Source organism: Oncorhynchus masou, chromosome 28 (assembly GCF_036934945.1).
Source record: "Oncorhynchus masou masou isolate Uvic2021 chromosome 28, UVic_Omas_1.1, whole genome shotgun sequence".
NCBI classification, from domain to species: Eukaryota; Metazoa; Chordata; class Actinopteri; order Salmoniformes; family Salmonidae; genus Oncorhynchus; species Oncorhynchus masou.
This window is the reverse complement of record NC_088239.1, coordinates 44257631-44278111: the sequence shown is the minus strand read 5'-3', so window position 1 is coordinate 44278111 and position 20481 is coordinate 44257631. Positions and strand designations below refer to the sequence as shown.

General features: G+C 43.3%; 1 protein-coding gene across 3 annotated transcripts in view; it reads left to right on the top strand.

The window, feature by feature from the left end:
• Positions 1 to 20481, top strand: part of LOC135517647 (chondroitin sulfate N-acetylgalactosaminyltransferase 1-like) — a 37139-nt gene extending 16658 nt beyond the window's left edge. For all 3 annotated transcript variants that reach the window (XM_064942143.1, XM_064942141.1, XM_064942142.1), the window contains 6 exons: positions 7859 to 8075; positions 9481 to 9582; positions 15776 to 15954; positions 16151 to 16245; positions 16351 to 16432; positions 18449 to 20481. In XM_064942143.1, the coding sequence (XP_064798215.1) occupies positions 7859 to 8075; positions 9481 to 9582; positions 15776 to 15954; positions 16151 to 16245; positions 16351 to 16432; positions 18449 to 18741 (968 nt within the window). In that variant the 3' untranslated portion in view covers positions 18742 to 20481. The remainder of the gene's footprint in view (positions 1 to 7858; positions 8076 to 9480; positions 9583 to 15775; positions 15955 to 16150; positions 16246 to 16350; positions 16433 to 18448) is intronic.

Sequence of the window (20481 nt, the reverse complement as noted above, 5' to 3'; positions counted from 1 at the left end):
AGAGGCCTGTAATTTTCATCATAGGTACACTTCAACTATGACAGACAAAATGAGAAAAATAAATCCAGAAAATCACATTGTATGATTTTTTATTAATTTATTTTCAATTATGGTGGAAAATAAGTATTTGGTCAATAACAAAAGTTTATCTCAATACTTTGTTATATACCCTTTGTTGACAGAGGTCAAACGTTTTCACAAGGTTTTCACACACTGTTGCTGGTATTTTGGCCCATTCCTCCATGCAGATCGCCTCTAGAGCAGTGATGTTTTGTTAAATACTTTTTTTGCCCCACTGTATGTTAAAAATAAAGATTGATTTGATTTCACTATTATTCTACAATGTAGAAAAATGATACATTTGTAACATCAATATTTTAACCTCTTGAAACTCCCCATCCCGGATCCGGGATTGTGACTAAGCCTCAGGCTCATTAGCATAACGCAACGTTAACGATTTCTGAAAATCGCGAATAAAATTAAAATAATGCGTTTGCTCTCAAGCTTAGCCTTTTCTTAACAACACTGTCATCTCAGATTTTCAAAATATGCTTTTGAACCATAGAAATTGACTAATTTGTGTAAGAGTATGCAAAGCTAGCATAGCATTTTGTGTAGCATGTAGCACGCAACATTTTCACAAAAGCCAGATAACCAAATAAATAAAATCATTTACCTTTGAAGAGCTTCTGATGTTTTCAATGAGGAGACTCCCAGTCACATACCAGATGCGCAGTGTTTCCTGAAAGCGTCTGTGTGTAGGAGAAATCGTTCCGTTTTCTACATTGCGCCTGGCTACCGAAACGAACCGAAAATGCAGTCACCTACAACGTGAAACTTTTTCCGGATTAACTACATAATATCGGCCGAAACATGGCAAACGTTGTTTGGAATCAATCCTCAAGGTGTTTTTTCACATATCTCTTCATTGACATGCAGTTCGTGGAAGCTTGCTTCTCTCTCTGTGCCCCATGGAAAAATACTGGCAGGTGACTTTTGCGCACCAATTTCGGCGCAGGACACCGGGCGGACACGTGGTAAATGTGGTCTCTTATGGTCAATCTTCCAACGATCTGCCTACAAATACGTCACAATGCTGCAGACACCTTGGGGAAACGACAGAAAGGGCAGACTCATTCCTCTTGCGTTCACAGCCATATAAGGAGATCATGAAAGACAGAGCCTCAAAAATACTTGTCATTTCCTGGATGCCAAGTCATCTTGGTTTTGCCTGAAGCTCACGTTAAAGGGCACGCACAGAGAAGATATTTGTATTTCTGGACACGTCAGAGTGTTTTCTTTCGAACAGTAGCAATTATATGCATAGTCGAGCATCTTTTTGTGACAAAATATCTTGTTTAAAACGGGAACGTTTTTCTTCCAAAAATGAAATAGCGCCACCATAAGTGTAAGAGGTTAATAATAAAATGACTCAATACAGTAATATGAGATCTGTATGTAAAACGTTTATATTTGACATTTCAGTCATTTAGCAGATTCTCTTATCCAGAGTGACTTACAGTTAGTGCATTCATCTTAAGATAGGTAGTGGAGACAACCACAGATCTTAGTCAAATATACGTAGAGTATACGAACATTCTAAGGTATCCGTAAGCAATAATTTCTGGTGAAAATACATGTGAAACATTGGTAGATATAGCGTTTTGGAAATAAACTCTTTAAATGTGTTTTTTGATCCTGTAGATAGCCAATTTGTTCCTGGGCAATCCAAAGATTACTCTGTAGTTGGACGTGGCTGTGTAGCAAGTAGCAAACAACAACCATTGTTCAACAACAAAAATGAAAGCGGCCGTGTAGGCTACTTAATGAACTGTCTTTATATTAGCAATGAAGTTCTCCTTGCCCGTCCTTTTAAATGAGTTGTACCAGTGGACAAGTACCTTTTCATTCATCCAGACAACTTGAAGCTTGTTGAGATGCTGATGATTACAAAGGGAGCATTAAGAGCCCTGCCAATTCTCAGTTAGCGAGCCGAACTGAACACAAATACTGAACACCACCCATTGGCTGTACTGAATGGTGTTTTTCAGGAGCTGCCCTGGGTGGGTTTGCTCAGCTGTTGCACAGAAAGTATGAGAGTGGCGCAACGAGACAACAAGGAATAAGAGGGACAGTGTAGAAGGGGAGAGAGAGCGAAGGAAACGAGAGGGAGAGACAAACTAGAAGAAATAAAATGACAGAAAAAGAGAGGGTTTGGGTGGAAATGGAGTGGTACAGGTGTAGGATCTTAATTTGAGCCAGTTTGCTACAGCAGGAAAATAATCATGCAGCAAGAGGAAATGTGAATGATTACGGCTGCTTTTAGAGAGGTCGCCCAATTCTAGTCTTTTGTTCACTAATTGGTCTTTAGACCAATCAAATCAGCTCTGAAAAAGATCTGATGTGAATTTTTGTATTATTTTTTAAGAATGTAACTAGGCAAGTCAGTTAAGAACAAATTCTTATTTACAATGATTGCCTACTGGGGAACAGTGGGTTAACTGCCTTATTCAGGGGCAGAATGACATCTCAGAGATTTGATCCAGCAACCTTTCGCTTACTGGCCCTTACGCGCTACCCACTATGCTATTTGCGACCCCTAAAAGAGCTGATGTGATAGGTCAAAATGAGTGGAAAAAAATATCAGAATTGGGCTGCCTGTGGATTACAGTTAATGGACATTTTCATAGGGGTTGATTCATTTTTTTGCAGTAATGTTATCCTGTAACAGGGTGATCAAATGAATATCCTATCCTGTATGCTGTGTGAATGTGAAAAACATGTTTATGTGGTACATGGAGTCTGGGCTGAGGAGCCACAGCCCACCCTGTCCCCAGAGTTCAGAGAAGATGGCTCTTATCACAGGAAGTTAGTCTTGCCACTATCGGACTGGGGATCACATGCTATTCCCGCTCGGCTTTTGCAGCTTCCTGTGTTTTCTATCGGGAGAATACAGTAGCCTGCAGTATGAGGATTTTGATACTGTGCTAGATTCTACTGCATTGTTGCGTGACTTAAAATATCCCGTTTTTATTCTTGAAGTAATCAAAAGTAGAATGTTTTGAAATGGGAGTAAAGTACATGCATTTTCTGTAGAGAAATTTAAATAATTATTTCGGGACAGAGTTCTGCTTTCGTGATGACGAACCTCACACTCTTGCTGTGTTTTTTGTTCAGTCCAGTCATGTCATCTTTGGAACAAGAGGTTTTGACTGACAGTGCACAGCTGTGAAGGGGGGACTGAGTAAACTCTATTGTTGTTGAGTGATATGTCTGGGTATTAACTACTGTGAGGCGTTGTAAATCCGGTGTGAGTAGGATCTCTATGCATGACCAGTCTCCTTCAGCTGTCATAGTGGCAGATGGCCCAGGGCCCCAGCCAAGTCCACCTAGGAGCAGAGAGGAGAGGCCGGGGATCTTTACATTGGCCTGAAATGCCCTTTCTGGCCATCTCTCTCTGGGCATAAAATGCCCTGTCATAATGCCCTGTCTCTCTCTCTCTCTGTCAGTTTCAGTTTCTGTCACTCTCTCGAACCGCCCCCCCCCCCCTCCCTGTTCACTCTCAATTCAATTTCAATGTCAGTTTAAGGGGCTTTATTGGCATGGGACACACGTTTACATTACCAAAGCAAGTGAAATAGAAACTAAACAAAAGTGAAATATACTATAAAAATGTAACATTACACTCACAAAAGTTCCAAAAGAATAAAAACATTTCAAATGTGATATTATGTCTATGTACTGATGGGTTCTGACTTCTAAACTTGAAATGTTGAAGGGAGGGAGAGCGGAGAATGCAGAACATGTTATTGTTAGACATCAGGTATCCTATGGAAAGGAGAAGGGCCACAGTCTGGTACAAGTCAAGAGGACAGCCGTCAGTTGGGGGAGGAGTGAGGAATTTGGGCCGAGGTCAGGTCAGATGAAGTGAGAAAGAACATGCATCACTAACGTTCTGCCTAGCAACCGAGATGTATTGGCTGTCCAGATGTGTAAGGAGGAGACTCAGCATAGGAGGCGGGTTTAAAAAACAGCTTTTCATAGTTGTCCTTCACATTTTACCCTGTTATTTAGAACCTAACAGTAGTGTTTTAATTATGTGCAAATAGTTAAAGTACAAATGGGAAAATAAATAAACAAAAATATAGGTCTTATTTACAATAGTGTTTGTTCTTCACTGGTTGCCCTTTTCTTGTGGCAATAGGTCACAAATCGTGCTGCTGTGATGAAACACTGTGGTACTTCACCCAATAGATATGGGAGTTTATCGAAATTGGATTTGTTTTCGAATTCTTTGTGGGTCTGTGTAATCTGAGGAAATATGTGTCTCTAATATGGTCAAACATTTGGCAGGAAGTTAAGAAGTGCAGCTCAGTTTCCACCTCATTTTGTGGGCAGTGTGCACATAGCCTGTCTTCTCCTGAGAGCCAGGTCTGCCTTCGGCTGCTGTACATAGTCAAGGATTTCCTTAATTTTGGGTCAGTCACAGTGGTCAGGTACTATTTCTCTCTCTCTCTCTGTGTGTCTCTGTCTGTCTGCCTGTATGCCTGCCTGCCTGTCTGTCCCTTTCTCATTCCGTGGGCCTGAATTGCCCTGTTTGTCTTTCTCTCTCTCCCTGGGCTTAAAATGCCCTTTCTCTCTCCCTGGGCTTAAAATGCCCTTTCTCTCTCCCTGGGCTTAAAATGCCCTTTCTCTCTCCCTGGGCTTAAAATGCCCTTTCTCTCTCCCTGGGCTTAAAATGCCCTTTCTCTCTCCCTGGGCTTAAAATGCCCTTTCTCTCTCCCTGGGCTTAAAATGCCCTTTCTCTCTCTCCCTGGGCTTACAGTTTTTTTTTTGATTGCTAAACGACAGTGGACACAACTGGAGTCACATGTGCAAAACTCTAACTACAGTCTGCACAGCAGCAGTTCATGTGGACCAAACTCTAGTTCGTTTTTCATTGCTTGAACACAGTTTTCAAAACTCTACACACTTATCCCATGACTTTAACCACAACCTGCACAACACTGTGGATTTACAGCACTTTGTTCAAATGCTAACACACTGCTGTCAAAACTGTGAACCACACATTCAAAACGGAATAGATTTCAGCCTTGTGCCTTTCAAACACTGCTGATTGCAATTTCAGCTGAAAGGCTAAGCAGGTGACTTGTTTTAGACTTGTTAGTGAACACACACACATATTACAGTATATATAGGTAGAGCTCAGAAAGACTCATTTTGGAAATGGAACAAGGAAGATGGGTTCGTGGAGGGAGAAGGGTGGCAGGGAGAGGGCGGATGCGTGGAGGAAGACAAAGAGCTGTTATTTCAGATGAAATAAGGGCTACACTTATAGACCATGTCGTGAACCATGGTCTCTCATTGAGAGAGGCACTATTGAGGGTGCAACCCAATCTGCAAAGATCCACAGTGGCATCTGTAATGCGAATTTTCCATCATGTGAAAACATTACAGGAATCCATTTTGTATTGCAATTATAGAATATTTACACAGATATACAGTAAGTTTGACTGTAAAATATATTTTTACAACAGGACCCAAAGGCTGCCCCCAATAGGGGGAAGAGGAAAAATATTTTCAGATGCGCAGGAAAATGCTATTGTTGACATGGTTGCTGTCAACAATGCAATAAAACTGCGGGAGATTCAAGATAGAGTGCTGGCTGATAATGATATATTTGAAAATGTTAATTCTGTCAGCACAACAACTATTGCTCGAGTCCTAAAGAAACACCAAGTTACAATGAAACAGTTATACACTGTACCGTTCGAGAGAAACAGTGAACGGGTAAAAGAGCAAAGATACCAATATGCCCAGGTAAGACGTCTGAGGTTACGTACACAGCTATACAAAATATTTACAGTAAAAAAAAACACTAGCATTTCTACAGTAAAACTGTGCACTTACTGTTTTTCAGAGAGTAATGGAGGTGGAAGCACTGGAAAGACCACATTCATTTGTATTTATCGATGAAGCTGGATTTAACCTTGCCAAAACACGGCGCAGAGGAAGGAATGTTATAGGTCAAAGGGCCACTGTGGAGGTTCCAGGCCAAAGGGGGGGAAATATCACCATGTATGCTGCAATGGCCAATGATGGTTTGCTTCTCAACACACCACTCATTGGCCCATACAACACAGAAAGGCTTATAGCTTTCCTAGAACAGCTCTATGCTCAGCTAGTGCCAGCAGAACAGGGGGAGCCAGTAAGAAACCCCCAAGTTTTTGTCATAGTTTGCGATAACGTTGCTTTTCACCACTCTGCAGCTGTCACAGATTGGTTTGCAGCACATCACAGATTTATGGTTTTGTACCTGCCTGCATATTCACCCTTCCTCAACCCAATAGAGGAGTTTTTCTCTGCCTGGAGGTGGAAAGTGTTTGGTCACCACCCACATGACCAAATATCTCTTTTGGAAGCCATGCGTGCCGGATGTGAGGACACGAGTCCAGAGGACTGCCAGGGATGGATAAGGCACTCCAGAAGGTTCTTCCCCAGGTGCATGGCAAGAGAAAACATTAGATGTTGAAGAAAACCTGTGGCCTGATGCTAGAGAGAGGCAGGATTAGCCCCTCAATTATTTGTTTGAATTACAGTATGTACTTTTAGTTTCTACCTTTTTTTTCTCATTACTGTAATTCCGTAAATTACTACAGACTATTGAAGCAAACTGCTAATTTTCATTTACCTTAAAGAATTGTTATGTTCTAAAAAATTTAATAAATCATGTGAAAGAATGTCACTCTTTTCTTTGAAGAAAATATTACTTTGTATGAAGTCACTGAAATTGTTCAAACTGTAAAGATGAAAAGTTTGTATTTTCTGTATTGGTGTTTGATGCTAGTGTTTTTACTCTCAGTGTGTTCTGAGTGACAGTGTGTTATCTCAGTGAGGGTTGTGCATAGTGTTTGGCTGCACTGAGCGTGTTTTGAGCCATGTGTTAAGAGTTGTGTTGCTTGGAATGAGTTTTACAGGTGATGTGAACTGTTTAGCTCAGGTGACTGTTGGTGGTGCAGACTGTAGTTAGAGTTTTGCACATGTGACTCCAGTTGTGCCCACTGTCGTTTAGCAATCGAAAAAAACTGTAAAATGCCTTCTCCCTCTCTCCCTGGGCTTAAAATGCATTTTCTCTCTCTCTCTGGGCTTAAAATGCCCCTTCTCTCTCCCTGGGCTTGAAATGCCTTTTCTCTCTCTCCCTGGGCTTAAAATGCCTTTTCTCTCTCTCTCCCTGGGCTTAAAATGCTTCTCTCTCTCTCCCTGGGCTTAAAATGCCCTTTCTCTCTCCCTGGGCTTGAAATGCCTTTTCTCTCTCTCTCCCTGGGCCTGAAATACCCGGTCTGTTGCACTCTCTCTCTCTCACTTAAATGCCCTGTCTGTCCCTCTCTCCCTGTCCTGTATCTCTCTCTCTCTCTCTCTCCCTGAGCTTGAAATGCCCTGTCTGTCTATCCCTGTCTCTCTGGGTCTGTCTCTCTCTCCCATGGCCACACAGCCAAGGACTATCCTTCTCTTTTCAAAAAAACTTTCAGATTCAGGCAGCAAAGTGGAGAAAATATTCACCAGTTGACAAAACCCAGGCAGATTATCCACAATGCACTACTGGATAGCCATCAACATTATAACAACAAATAATCAAATAAACTGAACTGCAGTTCAGCTGTGTGTGTGTGTGTGTGTGTGTGTGTGTGTGTGTGTGTGTGTGTGTGTGTGTGTGTGTGTGTGTGTGTGTGTGTGTGTGTGTGTGTGTGTGTGTGTGTGTGTGTGTGTGTGCGTGTGCGTGTGTGTGTGTGTGTGCGTCTGTCTGCATTTGACAGCCCTGGTGTGTGTATGGGTAAGCTCACTCTTCTCCCTTCCCCAGGTATCGCTCGGACGGAGAAGGACAAAGGCACTCTGTATGAGCTCACCTTCAAAGGGGACCAGAGCCGTGAGTTCAGGAAGCTGGTTCTGTTCCGTCCCTTTGGGCCCCTGATGAAGGTGAAGAACGAGAGGGTGGACACGGCTAACGTCCCCATCAACATCATAGTGCCCCTCTCCCAGAGGGCCGACAAGTTCAGACACTTCATGCACAACTTCAGGTGAGAGCCACTTAGTTATTCATGCGTGTTATTGGCCTTTTCGCCCCTCTCCCCGGGTTGTTGTGGTAAATCAGAATGTGTTCTCCGGCAACCTACCTCACAAAAAAACAACAACGGTAAAATAAGGGTTAATAAAGACATTTTAAAAAGCATGTTCACTTGTATTAACTACGATAATGTTAGGCAATAACCGAGTTAAAGGGAAGGAGAAACCGAATATGCAGTAGTTATCCATGTTTGACATTCCTAGTTTGTCGCGGCAGTAAGGATTCAGAGTATAGGAGGTATGAAGGTTCTGTTTGTACTCTGATAGCCACGGCATGTCTGTCTGTTAGAGACCTTTTCATTCCTGTAATTTGTTACACTCCTGCACAGCTGCTTATCAAGGCTTTGAGGGTGTTTTTTTCCCCCTGGCAAATCCTGCTTAGTAGCAGTCTTAATCCCAGCACGTTAAACTGCCCCCTGGACTCAGAGGGAACCTGTGATATAGTGGTGCTGTTCATGCTGTACAAAGGTTCCCTGAGTCGCTGAGCAAATGCTTTGGTCTCATCCATATTTAAGGGAGGAGGGGGAGGTGGTGTGTTTGTGCGCGTGTGTGTGTGTGTGCGCATTCACGTGGAGAGAAGAGGAATGTGAGGTCGAACTGACAGTCTTTCAGAAGCCATGTGACTCATTTACTGAGCACAGCATATACATTTGGCGTGTCTCCATCAGAATGTCTGCTTGCTAGAGTTCTAGAATGTCGCACTAGTGCTGGAGATCGATCGCTCTAGGCTTCTGTCTGGTGCCAGGTCCTCGTTGTGTGACTCCTATATAAAAACGTAACACACTGTATGTAGCCTGTGCATATACCGTATGCACCAGTGGAGGCTGTTGGGAGGAGCTATAGGAGGACGGGCTCATTGTAATGGCTAGAATTGGAATCCATGGAACGGAGTCAGAAATGTGGTTTCCCATAAGTGCAGTGTGTTTGATACAGTTCCATTGATTCCATTCCAGCCATTACAATGAGCCCGTCCTCCTATAGCTCCTCCCACCAGCCTCCTCTGGTATGCTCCTACCCTTGAGGGTACTCTCTGATCTCGCTGTAACCCCATTTGAACTGACCTCTTCTATTGATACAATATGTGTTTTCTTTCAAACACTTTGAACTTTTTGTCTCGGCCTACCTTCAGTGCAAATGTGCAGGGTTTGGACCTTGGCGATTATTCCATCGGTTCCGTTGCGCCAGGAAAGCTTCAAACGCAGCGAACGTCTGCTAAAAGCAAAACAAATGATTACAACCTAGGCTACCTGCCCCATGGCCCTCTCTGTACTTGGGTTGTGTATAGTAAGTCCCCTGCTCTGTTTGATTCATTGTGTCTTAATGTGTTTGTGTGTGTGTGTGTGTTTGTGTTTGTTGCAGAGAGGTGTGTGTGCGGCAGGATGGGCGTGTCCACCTCACAGTGGTGTATTTTGGGAAGGACCAGATGAATGAAGTCCGGAGCACCCTGGAGAACACGTCTCGGTGGGTGGAAACACACACCCACACGTGCTCGCACATGCACAGATGAGCAGACATGACTGACTGTATGCGTTTAAAAAAACTATATTATTTTATATTCATAAAATTGCTCAGAGGAATGATCTAAAAATGATAGGGGTCAGAATTATTGACACCCCTGTTTTCAATACTCCAGCACCCTCCCCTTGCGTGGAAAACGACACAGAGCCTTTTTCTAAAATGTTTTATTAGATTGGAGAAAACATTGGGAGGGATCTTAACCATTCCTCCATACAGGATCTTTCCAGAACCTTGATACCCTTCGTCTGCTCTTATGAACTGCCCTGTTCAATTCAAACCACAGGTTTTCAATGGGGTTCAAATCCGGAGACTGAGATGGACATTACAAAATGTAAATTATGTGGCCATGGAACCATTTATTTGTGGATTTTGATGTGTGCCTGGGGTTATTGTCTTTCTGGAAGATCCACTTGTGGCCAAATGTCAGCTTCCTGGGAAAGGCAACCAGGTTTTTGGCTAATTTGTAATGGTTCTTGGTAAGGGGACAGTGCTAGAGTACTGAAAACAGGGGTGTCCGAAATTTTGAAACCTATATTTTTCAGATGTTTTGTATTAAACAAAATGTCTTTCTCTGAACAATATCAAATAATATACTTAAAAATATGTGAACATACAATATAGCTAAGTATTTGTATTATTTATTTTATACTGTATTTTTTGCTAGGGTGCCCCCCCCACACACACACACACACACGCACACACACACTCCCTGTCTCTCTTTTTAGCAACTCAGAAACCTCAGCCCCGTCTGATGAATAATGTAGGAGTGTGGCCACCCAGAGGCACTCGGTGACCTCTGCCAGTGTCGGATATTACAGGCCTGGCATCAGGGATGACAGCGGTCGCAGTGAAATTAGTGTATTGCCCGCAGATACAATTACAGGTCCAGGGTCAATTTGAGATCGCCTTGTGGGTGAAATGAGTTCACGTGGTACTCTGGTACTGTGCTGATTATCTGGTAGGTTGCCATGGAGATGCTGTGCCCACCAATGGCCGGATGGTTTGCAGGGGTAGAAAGAGAAAGAAGGAGAGAAAGAGTCGCACACCTCATGCTAGGCTTTGAGCCGGTTTCAGATGTCACACTACAGCTTTCTTTCTCTCTCTCTCTCTCTCTCTCTCTCTCTCTCTCTCTCTCTCTCTCTCTCTCTCTCTCTCTCTCTCTCTCTCTCTCTCATTCTCTCGCTTTCTTGCTCTCAATGACAACGAGGCAGACAGTATTGTCTGGAAAGAGAAATCTGATGAGAGCCAAGGTCTTTCGCTCAAAGATATCTCATTCTCAACAGCTCTCATGTCTCTGCGAATGGCCTGCGACGGAGTGAATAGTTCAAGGGGGAAAGGCAAGACGGTGTCCTTGTGCATTGTCTCTGAGACAGTGACCTCCGCTGCTAATGTGTTGTCTCACTGTGCAAGGGAAAGAGCTGTGTTGGTCCTTGGAGGATGTGTTTGCTTTGTTCCCAGAAAATACCATAGACACCGCCTGCGTGTAACAAGATGTATGTTGACACCTGCTATCTGCACAGTCTCGCTCGCCTAGTTCACAGGCAACTGAGCACTACAGTCCCTCGTTCTTGCTAGGCTTTTTGTATCACAATTGCTCTGATAGCGGGTATCTTCGCAGCCATAACAGTCCCACGATTGAGCTCACATCAGACCTGGGTTCAAATAGTAATTGTGTACTTTCAAATGATTTAGGTTTGTTTTGTGAGCTTGCCCTGTGCTCCCCAGGCAGACTCAATCAAGCTCTTTCAAAGTAACACTATTTGAAACCCGGTCTGCTACAGTTCAGAATGGAGCTCACATGATGCCAAACATATCTACTGTGCAAATCACGGTCTGTCCTCTTGTCACCTTATAAACAGCTCTCTGTTGTCAATCGCCATGGTTAAGTACACTTCATCGGACTCTGGATCAGGCACTGTAATCGAGCACGGATCTCCTAGAGGGAAAGATAACAGCATCCAAACTCCAATCTCTCCCTGTTCCTTTTTTTCTGTTGAATTGGTCTGAATGGTTATTGATTTGTGTGATGTCAATGTCTGTTTCCAACAGCAGGCACCGGGGGGATCATTTGCTGCTGCTGCTGCTTCTGCCCTGACTAAATTAAAGTCGTCCTTCCCTACCCAAAGACGATTTGTGTTCATAATCATAGGGGCAAGCTCTGTATCCAAGTCAGTTAAATCACATCATCAGAGTAGAGCGACAGAGCAGGTTGAAATCAAGTTCAATTCCTTATGCTCTATGTTAGTGAGCTGTACCAGACAACGAGACACGATTATCATGTCGAACACGCTTCCACCGCTAACTGTCCGTCACTCCGGTTTGAGATGGACAGAGACACACCGAGCTGTTTGAAGAGTGGGGGGAATCGATAGACATGAATAAATGAGTGTCCATGAGGGAGCGAGGAGAGGAGAGGAGAAGAGATGCATCGAAGAAAAGACACGGCAGAGAAGAGAAGAGAGCGGAAGAGGAGAGAAGAGAGAAGAGGAGAGCGTTTTGAGCCCAGGGTGATAGCTGAGCGCCTGTGAACCACAGATGTCCTCAGAGCATAAACACCAGCCCAACAGCTAACGGCGCACAGTAAAATGCTAATGCTCCATTCCTACAACTCCACAGAGGGACCAGCTCCTCAGGGAGACAGACAAAGCACTGCGTCCTTTCAACAACAACAACAAAAAGCTTCATCACATGGTAGTGTAGGATTTCATATGGATGACGCAATATTTTGGCTTTTCAGGAAACTGGAAGCTGATGTTGATGTTTATCCACTTAAAGTACATTTAAATCTGCCTCTCATTATGCTCTGTCTTTCTCACACACGCACACACAGACACACACACACACACTTAAAAACCACTTCAGCCCTGCTTAATGGGGCCTTGCTTGAGGCCTGCGTCTCCACACGTCTACATTTTTAATGACCAGTGCTGATGATGTTTCTTCAAAACATTTGACTGAATCCTAACTCTCCAGGGTCCTCCAAAACACTAGAGGCCCCGGCTGTCAGACAAATGGGCGGTGAGTGCTCTCCCTCAGACATACATACGCTCACACACTCACACGCACACACGCACACACACACACACGCACACGCGCACACACACAGGAAGTGAGACTCCTCAGGGTGTTAACAGTAGACAGAGAGGGGTCTTGAACTCCTAGTTGAAGATTTCCTCTCCCTGGAGGCAGAAGACGGGACAGGGCAGACAGACAGACAGACAGGAGCTCCTTCCTGGGCTTGTTTGACATGGCAGTACTGAGGATGGCTGGAAATGGATAGAAGGATGTAGAGGGAGAGGGGGAGAGAGAGAGGGGTGGGGGGGTTTTCCCAGACCAGCACCAGACGGACATACCAAACCAGGATCGCAAAAGGAAATATCCAGAGTGTGTTTTGGCCTTAGGCTTGGTGCTGCTTGAATCACAGTGAAAACACTCCAACAAGCAGCCTGAATCCTAAACTAATCCCACTCCTACCCACTACTAAAGTGATTTGAATTAAATCATGTTTGCCTGCTTTTAATTACTCTGGCCCACATACATATTTAATGTGTTTTTTTAAATATAATTTGTGGTTTAAAAGGTATTTATCAAATGCGGGAACAAACTCCCACGGGGCTTTGCAAACAATGTTTTAATGTCCTAAGAATTTTTGGAGACTTAAAAGATTTTGTGCACCTTCAATAAACAACAGCTGGCTGGGAATTCTAGTGGCAACATTTACAAGCATACATTCTGCACTAGTATGAGTTTTAGTATGTGTATGTGGTAGGCAAGCATGTGTGCATTTTTGCGTTTGTGGGTGTATCTGTGGGTGTCTGTGTTTCTGTCTGTCTATATTTGTCTGCCAGTCTGTCTGTCCGTATGCCTGGGCACACCAACCAACACGGGGGGGGGGGGTTCTGTTCTGGCCACACCAGCCAAAACGTGGGTGTTTTTGTTCTGGCCACACACCCACCTATTGGCTGGTATCGGTTTTGATCACACCAGCCAAAACGTGGGTGTATCTGTGTGTGTCTACGCAGGATTAAGCTCATGTACACTGGTCCTAAATCTGTTTTCTTTCTGACAGCAGACATAAATCGGTCTCCATACAGATTAATCTGAAATCAAATACACAGTTGATCTATTCCAGAGCCCCCAGGAAGGAGAGAAGGAGCCCTTCCCTCTGGTTCAGTTTGGCTAGATGCTGATAGAGAGATGATAAGAGACGGGGAGAAGGACTCCGCACTGGGAATAGCCTACAGGCTATAGTGTCAGGCTGAACTACAGATGCCGCATCTTGATTTGACCCAGTTTCTCACAGCAGCAAAATAATGTGAATTATTATGTGGATTATAATGAATGTTAATTTTTGTTGTTGTAGGGGGTTGATACATTTTTCATTAGGGCAAATTCATTATGACAAACTGTCGGACCCAAGTAAGACTAACTGTCGCCATTGGCGTCGGTTAATGGGTATCCCAATAAATCGATTCCAGTCTCATATTTTTAAGTGGAAATTTGAGACTTTGGAAGCATTTTTAAACCTTCAATACACTACAAGTTTGCATTTCCATTTTGATCAAATTAAGATACGGCATCTATACTACAACTGTCACGTCGCCTCCCGCCATATAACTACCTTGGAGTAACATCTAACCCTGCAGTGCAAAGCTAGAGATTAGCCACCATTCAGAACTATCACACAGTGCTATAGCGGACCATAATAAAAGGCTCATGAGTCACGTTTCAATATTATATTTGAATAAAAACTCAATAATAAAAAACGGATTATGTTCCTCATGGTCTTTGGTCTGCTGGTGGGCTACAGTTGAATCTATGGGTTGTCCCTGGAAATATTATCCGGTTATCTTCTGCTACCAGACCTGTGAATAAAATACACCACAGTACATCATCATTTATGTCACAGATGAGTAATTATGTTCTCTTTTTAACTGGAAAGTTGAATTTCTGATCCATTTTGGGCATGAATATGTGATCATGTGAGAGCGTTCATTAATAATGTATTAACAACTTTATAGTGTTCACATCTCAAACAATTCATTGCAATGTTTTCTTGCTATTTCCCCCTAGTGCAAGGCCCAAGGCCCAAGGTTAGGAATGGATGTATAATTTATCCCGATGGATCCTGCTGTGTATGTATGTGTGTGTGTGTGCGTGCGTCCGTCTTTGAACTCCCATAGCAGTCCCCTCTCTGTCTGTCTGTCCCTCATTCTCTCTGTCTCTCTGTCTCTGTCTGTCTCTGTCTGTCTCTTTGTCTCTGTCTGTCTCTCTGTCTCTGTACGGTAGCAGGCTTGTATTTGAGTTGAGCCCACAACGTGCCACTCTATCCACAAGGGCCTAATCCCACACTGATAACGGCACATCAATCAGTGGTTGTTTACCGTGGGTGGATGATAATAATGCCTAAAGGAGGCGGTGATGTCACAAAACACATTTGTCACGTTGACAGAGTAAATAGCACATTAACTACGTAGGGCATACTGTAGGTGCCATTTGGGACCCAGCCATCATGTAGCCACTTTACAGACCTGATCTTATTAGTTCTGCTGTTGTCAAAGGGGGAATTAGGTTCACTACAGCATACGGGGCTAGTGTGTGTGTGTGTGTGTGTGTGTGTGTGTGTGTGTGTGTGTGTGTGTGTGTGTGTGTGTGTGTGTGTGTGTGTGTGTGTGTGTGTGTGTGTGTGTGTGTGTGTGTTGTAGTTTAATGGTACAGTACAAAGACAGAGCTGTGTATATTGTATGCAGTGTCTGTATTCGGACTCAGTTGGGCCCTCTGCGCTCATAAGACCTATTAGACACGGATGAATTAAGCCTGTCCCACTCCCTCTACTAAATGAACTTTAAACCAATGATGCTAATTCATTTTTGGTCCATTTCTTTTGCCACACTGTCTCCCTCTGTCTAGTATCCGTTGGGTTCTGTCTCTGAATCAACTCCAATTTCATCTCCAATTCTGTCAAATTCTCTCTTCCCCTCTCCCCCCTCTCTCTCTCTCTCTCTGCTCCAACCTCCATCCTCAACCTGTTTGCATTTGAGTTTCTTTCGGAGAGGTTGGGTTAAAGCAGAAGACACATTTCTGTTGGACATTTGTGTATAAAGGACAATAAAGTATTCTTCTTCTCTCTCTGCAGGGAGATCAACTTTAAGAACTTCTCCCTGCTCCAGCTGAATGAGGAGTTCTCCAGGGGGCGTGGCCTGGATGTGGGCGCCAGGGCGTGGAAGGGAGGAAACGTCCTCCTCTTCTTCTGTGACGTCGACATCTACTTTACCGCCGACTTCCTGAACACCTGCCGTCTCAATGCTCAACCTGGTACTACAGTACACGGAACAAATCCACATCAGTGCTATGTTCGGCTTGGGCCGCTGTGCCTTTTGGTTTTCGAACAAAGCTGAGATTTGAATGAAATAACTGTTGAGATGTTGTTTTGTATTAACCATTGGTAATTAATACTTTGGAAATCTTAGCTATGTTAGGTTACATTTTCATGTATTTATTTCTTCCCCAGGTAAGAAGGTCTTCTATCCTGTTCTGTTCAGCCAGTATAACCCAACCCTGATCTACGGCAATCATGACCACATCCCGCCAGTTGAACAGCAGCTGGTAAGAAACCTGCTTTCGCAGATGTCCTCAGAAATATGTGCAACAGCACATTTTCTTACCTTAAAGATTTGCCTGTTCTTTTGTTGTTGTTGCTATTTTCAATAGGTGATTAAAAAGGACACAGGATTATGGAGAGACTTTGGCTTCGGAATGACGTGCCAGTACAGATCAGATTTCATCAACATAGGTAAATATCATGTTACCGTGCTCATCGCTGGTAAATTGTTATATCCAAACCATCTGCGATATTATTATGGACTCAGGCATATTGGCTCTCAGGACAGGTTTTGCCTCAATGCATTTTTCCACCTCAGTCGAGGCCATTCGATGAAGTCACAGGCTATAAACTATGCTGTAAATAAGGGTCGTTTCTGGACAGTGTCTGCGTCCCAAATGGCACCCTATTCCGTATATGATGCACGACTTTTGACCAGGGCTCGTAGGGCAGACAGAGGTACAGCATCTGTCTGACCTTAAACTCTCAGGAGAGAGACACATCGGTGTGACCCTATAATACATCAAATACCCCTTGCAACTCTAGGGCGAGTGATTTGAGATGTAGATGTGATGTGATGCGAATGGTGATGAATAATGAATTTATCTGTGATGAGGTTTTCACCCAAAGTAGAGAGAGATGAAGGGAGGTGGAGAGAGGCACGGACAGAGAGGGAGAGAGAGGCACAGAGAGAGAGAGAGAGAGAGAGAGAGAGAGAGAGAGAGAGAGAGAGAGAAAATAAACAATGTGCTTCTCACAGTGAGGTGAAGAGAAAAGACGGGGTGACTTCAAACAGAGGGGATATTTTTAGGCACCAGGGCCAGACAAATACACAATTTCCCAGCTTCCTGGTTCGGTTCATTGTTTAGCCCCTCAGCACTGAACAGTCTGCAGTCATCTTAAAAAGAGAGAAAGAGAGAGAGGTGGGGGGAGGAAAAACCGCACTCGTGCATCAATAAGTAAAACATGATTAACCGTGTCACCTAGGGTATGAAGAGGATGTCGTCCAGTTGGTTGGAAAAGAACTGACGTCAGCGTCTTACTTCCTCTGAAAGTCACGTTGGGGCATGTCCTGAGGTTCTATCGCAATATTTTGTCACTCCACTGCTGTCATATCATCAGACTCCATGCATTATGCATGTAGAAAAAACTGGTAGAACATAATACACTGCTGTGTACAAAACATTAAGAACACCTGCTCTTTCCATGACATAGACAGACCAGGTGAATCCAGGTGAAGGCTGCGATCCATGATGGAAGTCACTTGTTGAAGTCACATCAGCGTAGATGAAGTGGAGGACACGGGTTAAAGAAGGGTTTTTAAAGCCTTGAGACGAAGGAGACATGGATTGTGTGTGTGTGCCATTCGGATGATGAATGGGCAAGACAAGAGTTTGAAGTTCCTTTGAGTGAAGTATGGTAGTAGGTGCCGGGTGCAACGGTTTGTTCAGAACTGCAATGCAGCTGGGTTTTTCCACGCTCAACCGTTTCCCATGTGTATCAAGAAAGGTCCACCACCCAAAGGACATCCAGCTAACTTTCCAAAAGTGCTGGAGTCAACATGGTCTAGCATCCCTGTCAAACGCTTTCAACACCTTGTAGGGTCCACGCCCCGACGAAATAAGGCTGTTCTGGGAGGGGGGAGGGGGGGGCAACTCAATATCAGGAAAGTGTCCTTAATATTTTGTAGTATCAGTGTATATAGATTCAGAGTGTTTAATGCTCACATGTACAGGGTTGTAGGCGTGATTGCAGGGTACAGTGAAATTCTTAGGCTAAAGGGCTCCAACATGCAGGACTAAGTGAAATAAAATAATGAAAACGGTAATAAGAAAACAACAATAGAAATAGAAATAGCCCCAATATAATAATAACAACTGTAGATACATTTCCGTTGTGGTGGAAACACAACGGAAATGTTGAGGGGGTGTGGGAGAACGATCATTGAGTGAAATAAACAACAAAAAAGAAGTTACAATATACATATTTACAACTGCAACAGTGATGAATGTCGTTGGGGTGGGGGCAGAGTAAAGTCCGTTGGAGGGGGCGGAATGTCAATAGGGGGAGTAGAATGGAGGGGGCAGCAGGAGAAAGAATGTCCACGGGGAAGTAGCAGGGGGAGGGGGAGCAGGTAGCTGACTAGTGGTGGCTATTCAACAGATTGATTAAAGTGAGTTTATGAATTCATGTTGTCCCTCCTTCCAGGTGGTTTTGACGTGGACATCAAAGGTTGGGGTGGTGAGGATGTTCACCTTTACAGGAAGTACCTGCACAGCAACCTGCTGGTGGTCCGGTCCCCATCGCGGGGCCTCTTCCACCTGTGGCACGAGAAGCGCTGTGCTGACGAGCTGCCCCCGGATCAGTACAGGATGTGCATGCAGTCCAAGGCCATGAACGAAGCCTCACACGGCCAGCTGGGCATGCTCTTCTTCCGACACGAGATCGAGGCACACTTGCGTAAGCAGAAACCCCAGCGGTCCATTGCCAAAAAGACATGAGGGGAATCACACAGGAATCTAGACTACGGGAGGAGGGCATGACAGTATGACGGTCAGAGACAGTGAGGGGGGGAACAACAACAAAACAGATCTTCTGTTATGAACAGTGATGACATAACAGTACTGACTCACTATAGAGGAAAATCACTCCAATATATCCTCTCTTTTGTTATGCCAAAAAGGGCATAACAAAATATACCTAAGACACCTGCCGTTACTTGAAGAAGTGCAAGCACTGTGAAGACGACAGTTAAAATGGCCAGCAGAAATATTGTATTGACTGCTCCTCTGTGTTTTGGTCTAAAATCATGTGCCTCATGTTGACTGACTGACAGCTGTGGCATTGCTGGTTTCTTGAAGGAGGCTGGAGGAAGACTGGAACAAGATTTCCCTGTGTCTTACTAGAGCCACCTTGTGGACAGGAGGAAAACAGCATGACAGTGAAGATGGTCAGACAGATGGTCAATCAATAAATGAAAACAGGTGTTAGTGATGCTTATTTAGCGAGCCAATGACAACAACAAAGGAGGGACACGGACACTGTTAGACATTCATTATTTCTCAAGCTCCTCAGAATCATTATGGTGCTCTGCTTTTTCACAAGTTTTATTAATCCTGCCTGCACGTGCTTTTATGTGGTTTTTCATCATCAAGAAACAAAACAGTGCAGTTTTGTCTTGTTTGAAGGGTCAAAATAAATATAGTATATTTTTTTACACTGGGCAGTATTTTGGTTCGCAGTTTGAGAATGAAGCTACAGTACATGTATGACGAAGATTATATGGCCCTGAGAGAAAATATGGGTACAATGTCCTTTGTTTTGAGTATGGGCTAACATTGTGCAAATAATATATTTTAGAATAGATGTATTACACTTCTGTTCCATAATTAAGTTATCCAGTGATAAAATTATAGAATGAATTTCACACAACTTTTGTTGGAAAAAGAAAAGGCCTTGCTCCAAAAATGCTTATTTAATATTAACAATTCTTAGCTACATCACTCATTTGCTTATTCTTTCTTAGAAGCTGAAATGGCGGTGGCTTGACACAAGTCTACATGAGCCAAATTAAGTTTAGTGGTAGTATAATGCTTCCGTGTCTACAGAGCACTATAAGACCAGGACAAGGAAGGGTAGGAAAAGGCCTGTATGAAAGTGCAAATACAATCTGAAATGGAATGTTAATATGGAAAGAGGGTCTGATATTTGAACATGGCAAATTGTTTTGACGTTAATCCTGATGGATTTCTACTGAGAGTATTTCTTCGGAGATGTATAGCCTATAGATAAATACATTCTCACAGGCTTGACATTCACAGCGAGTGACAATGATTTTATGCCTTTATTTAACGAGCTCACTTATTCGTCTTAAAATAGATATTGAGAGATTTGATTTAATTCCCAGGTCTTTCGTTTTCAAGAAAGCACTTGGGTTGCTTCACATGGAAGAATTTGTATGAACCTAAATTTGTGTCGGATGAACAAAACCTGTAAAAAGAGTTAGGAAGATGCACCTTTTTAATTGTTTTACGTTTTATTGTTTCGTGAAAGGATACGTCTATCTGTTAATAATAAATATAACTTTCCTGATGAAGCTCTTGATTAATTCTCAATTCATGCCCATTTTTTTTTTGTCTTAATTGTTCTGTTTGAAGTGTCTACAGTTGAAATAAATGTGTGTACTCATTTTGAGACCCTTGTAAATAGTTTGAAATGAAGAAATAAAATTATATTCTGGT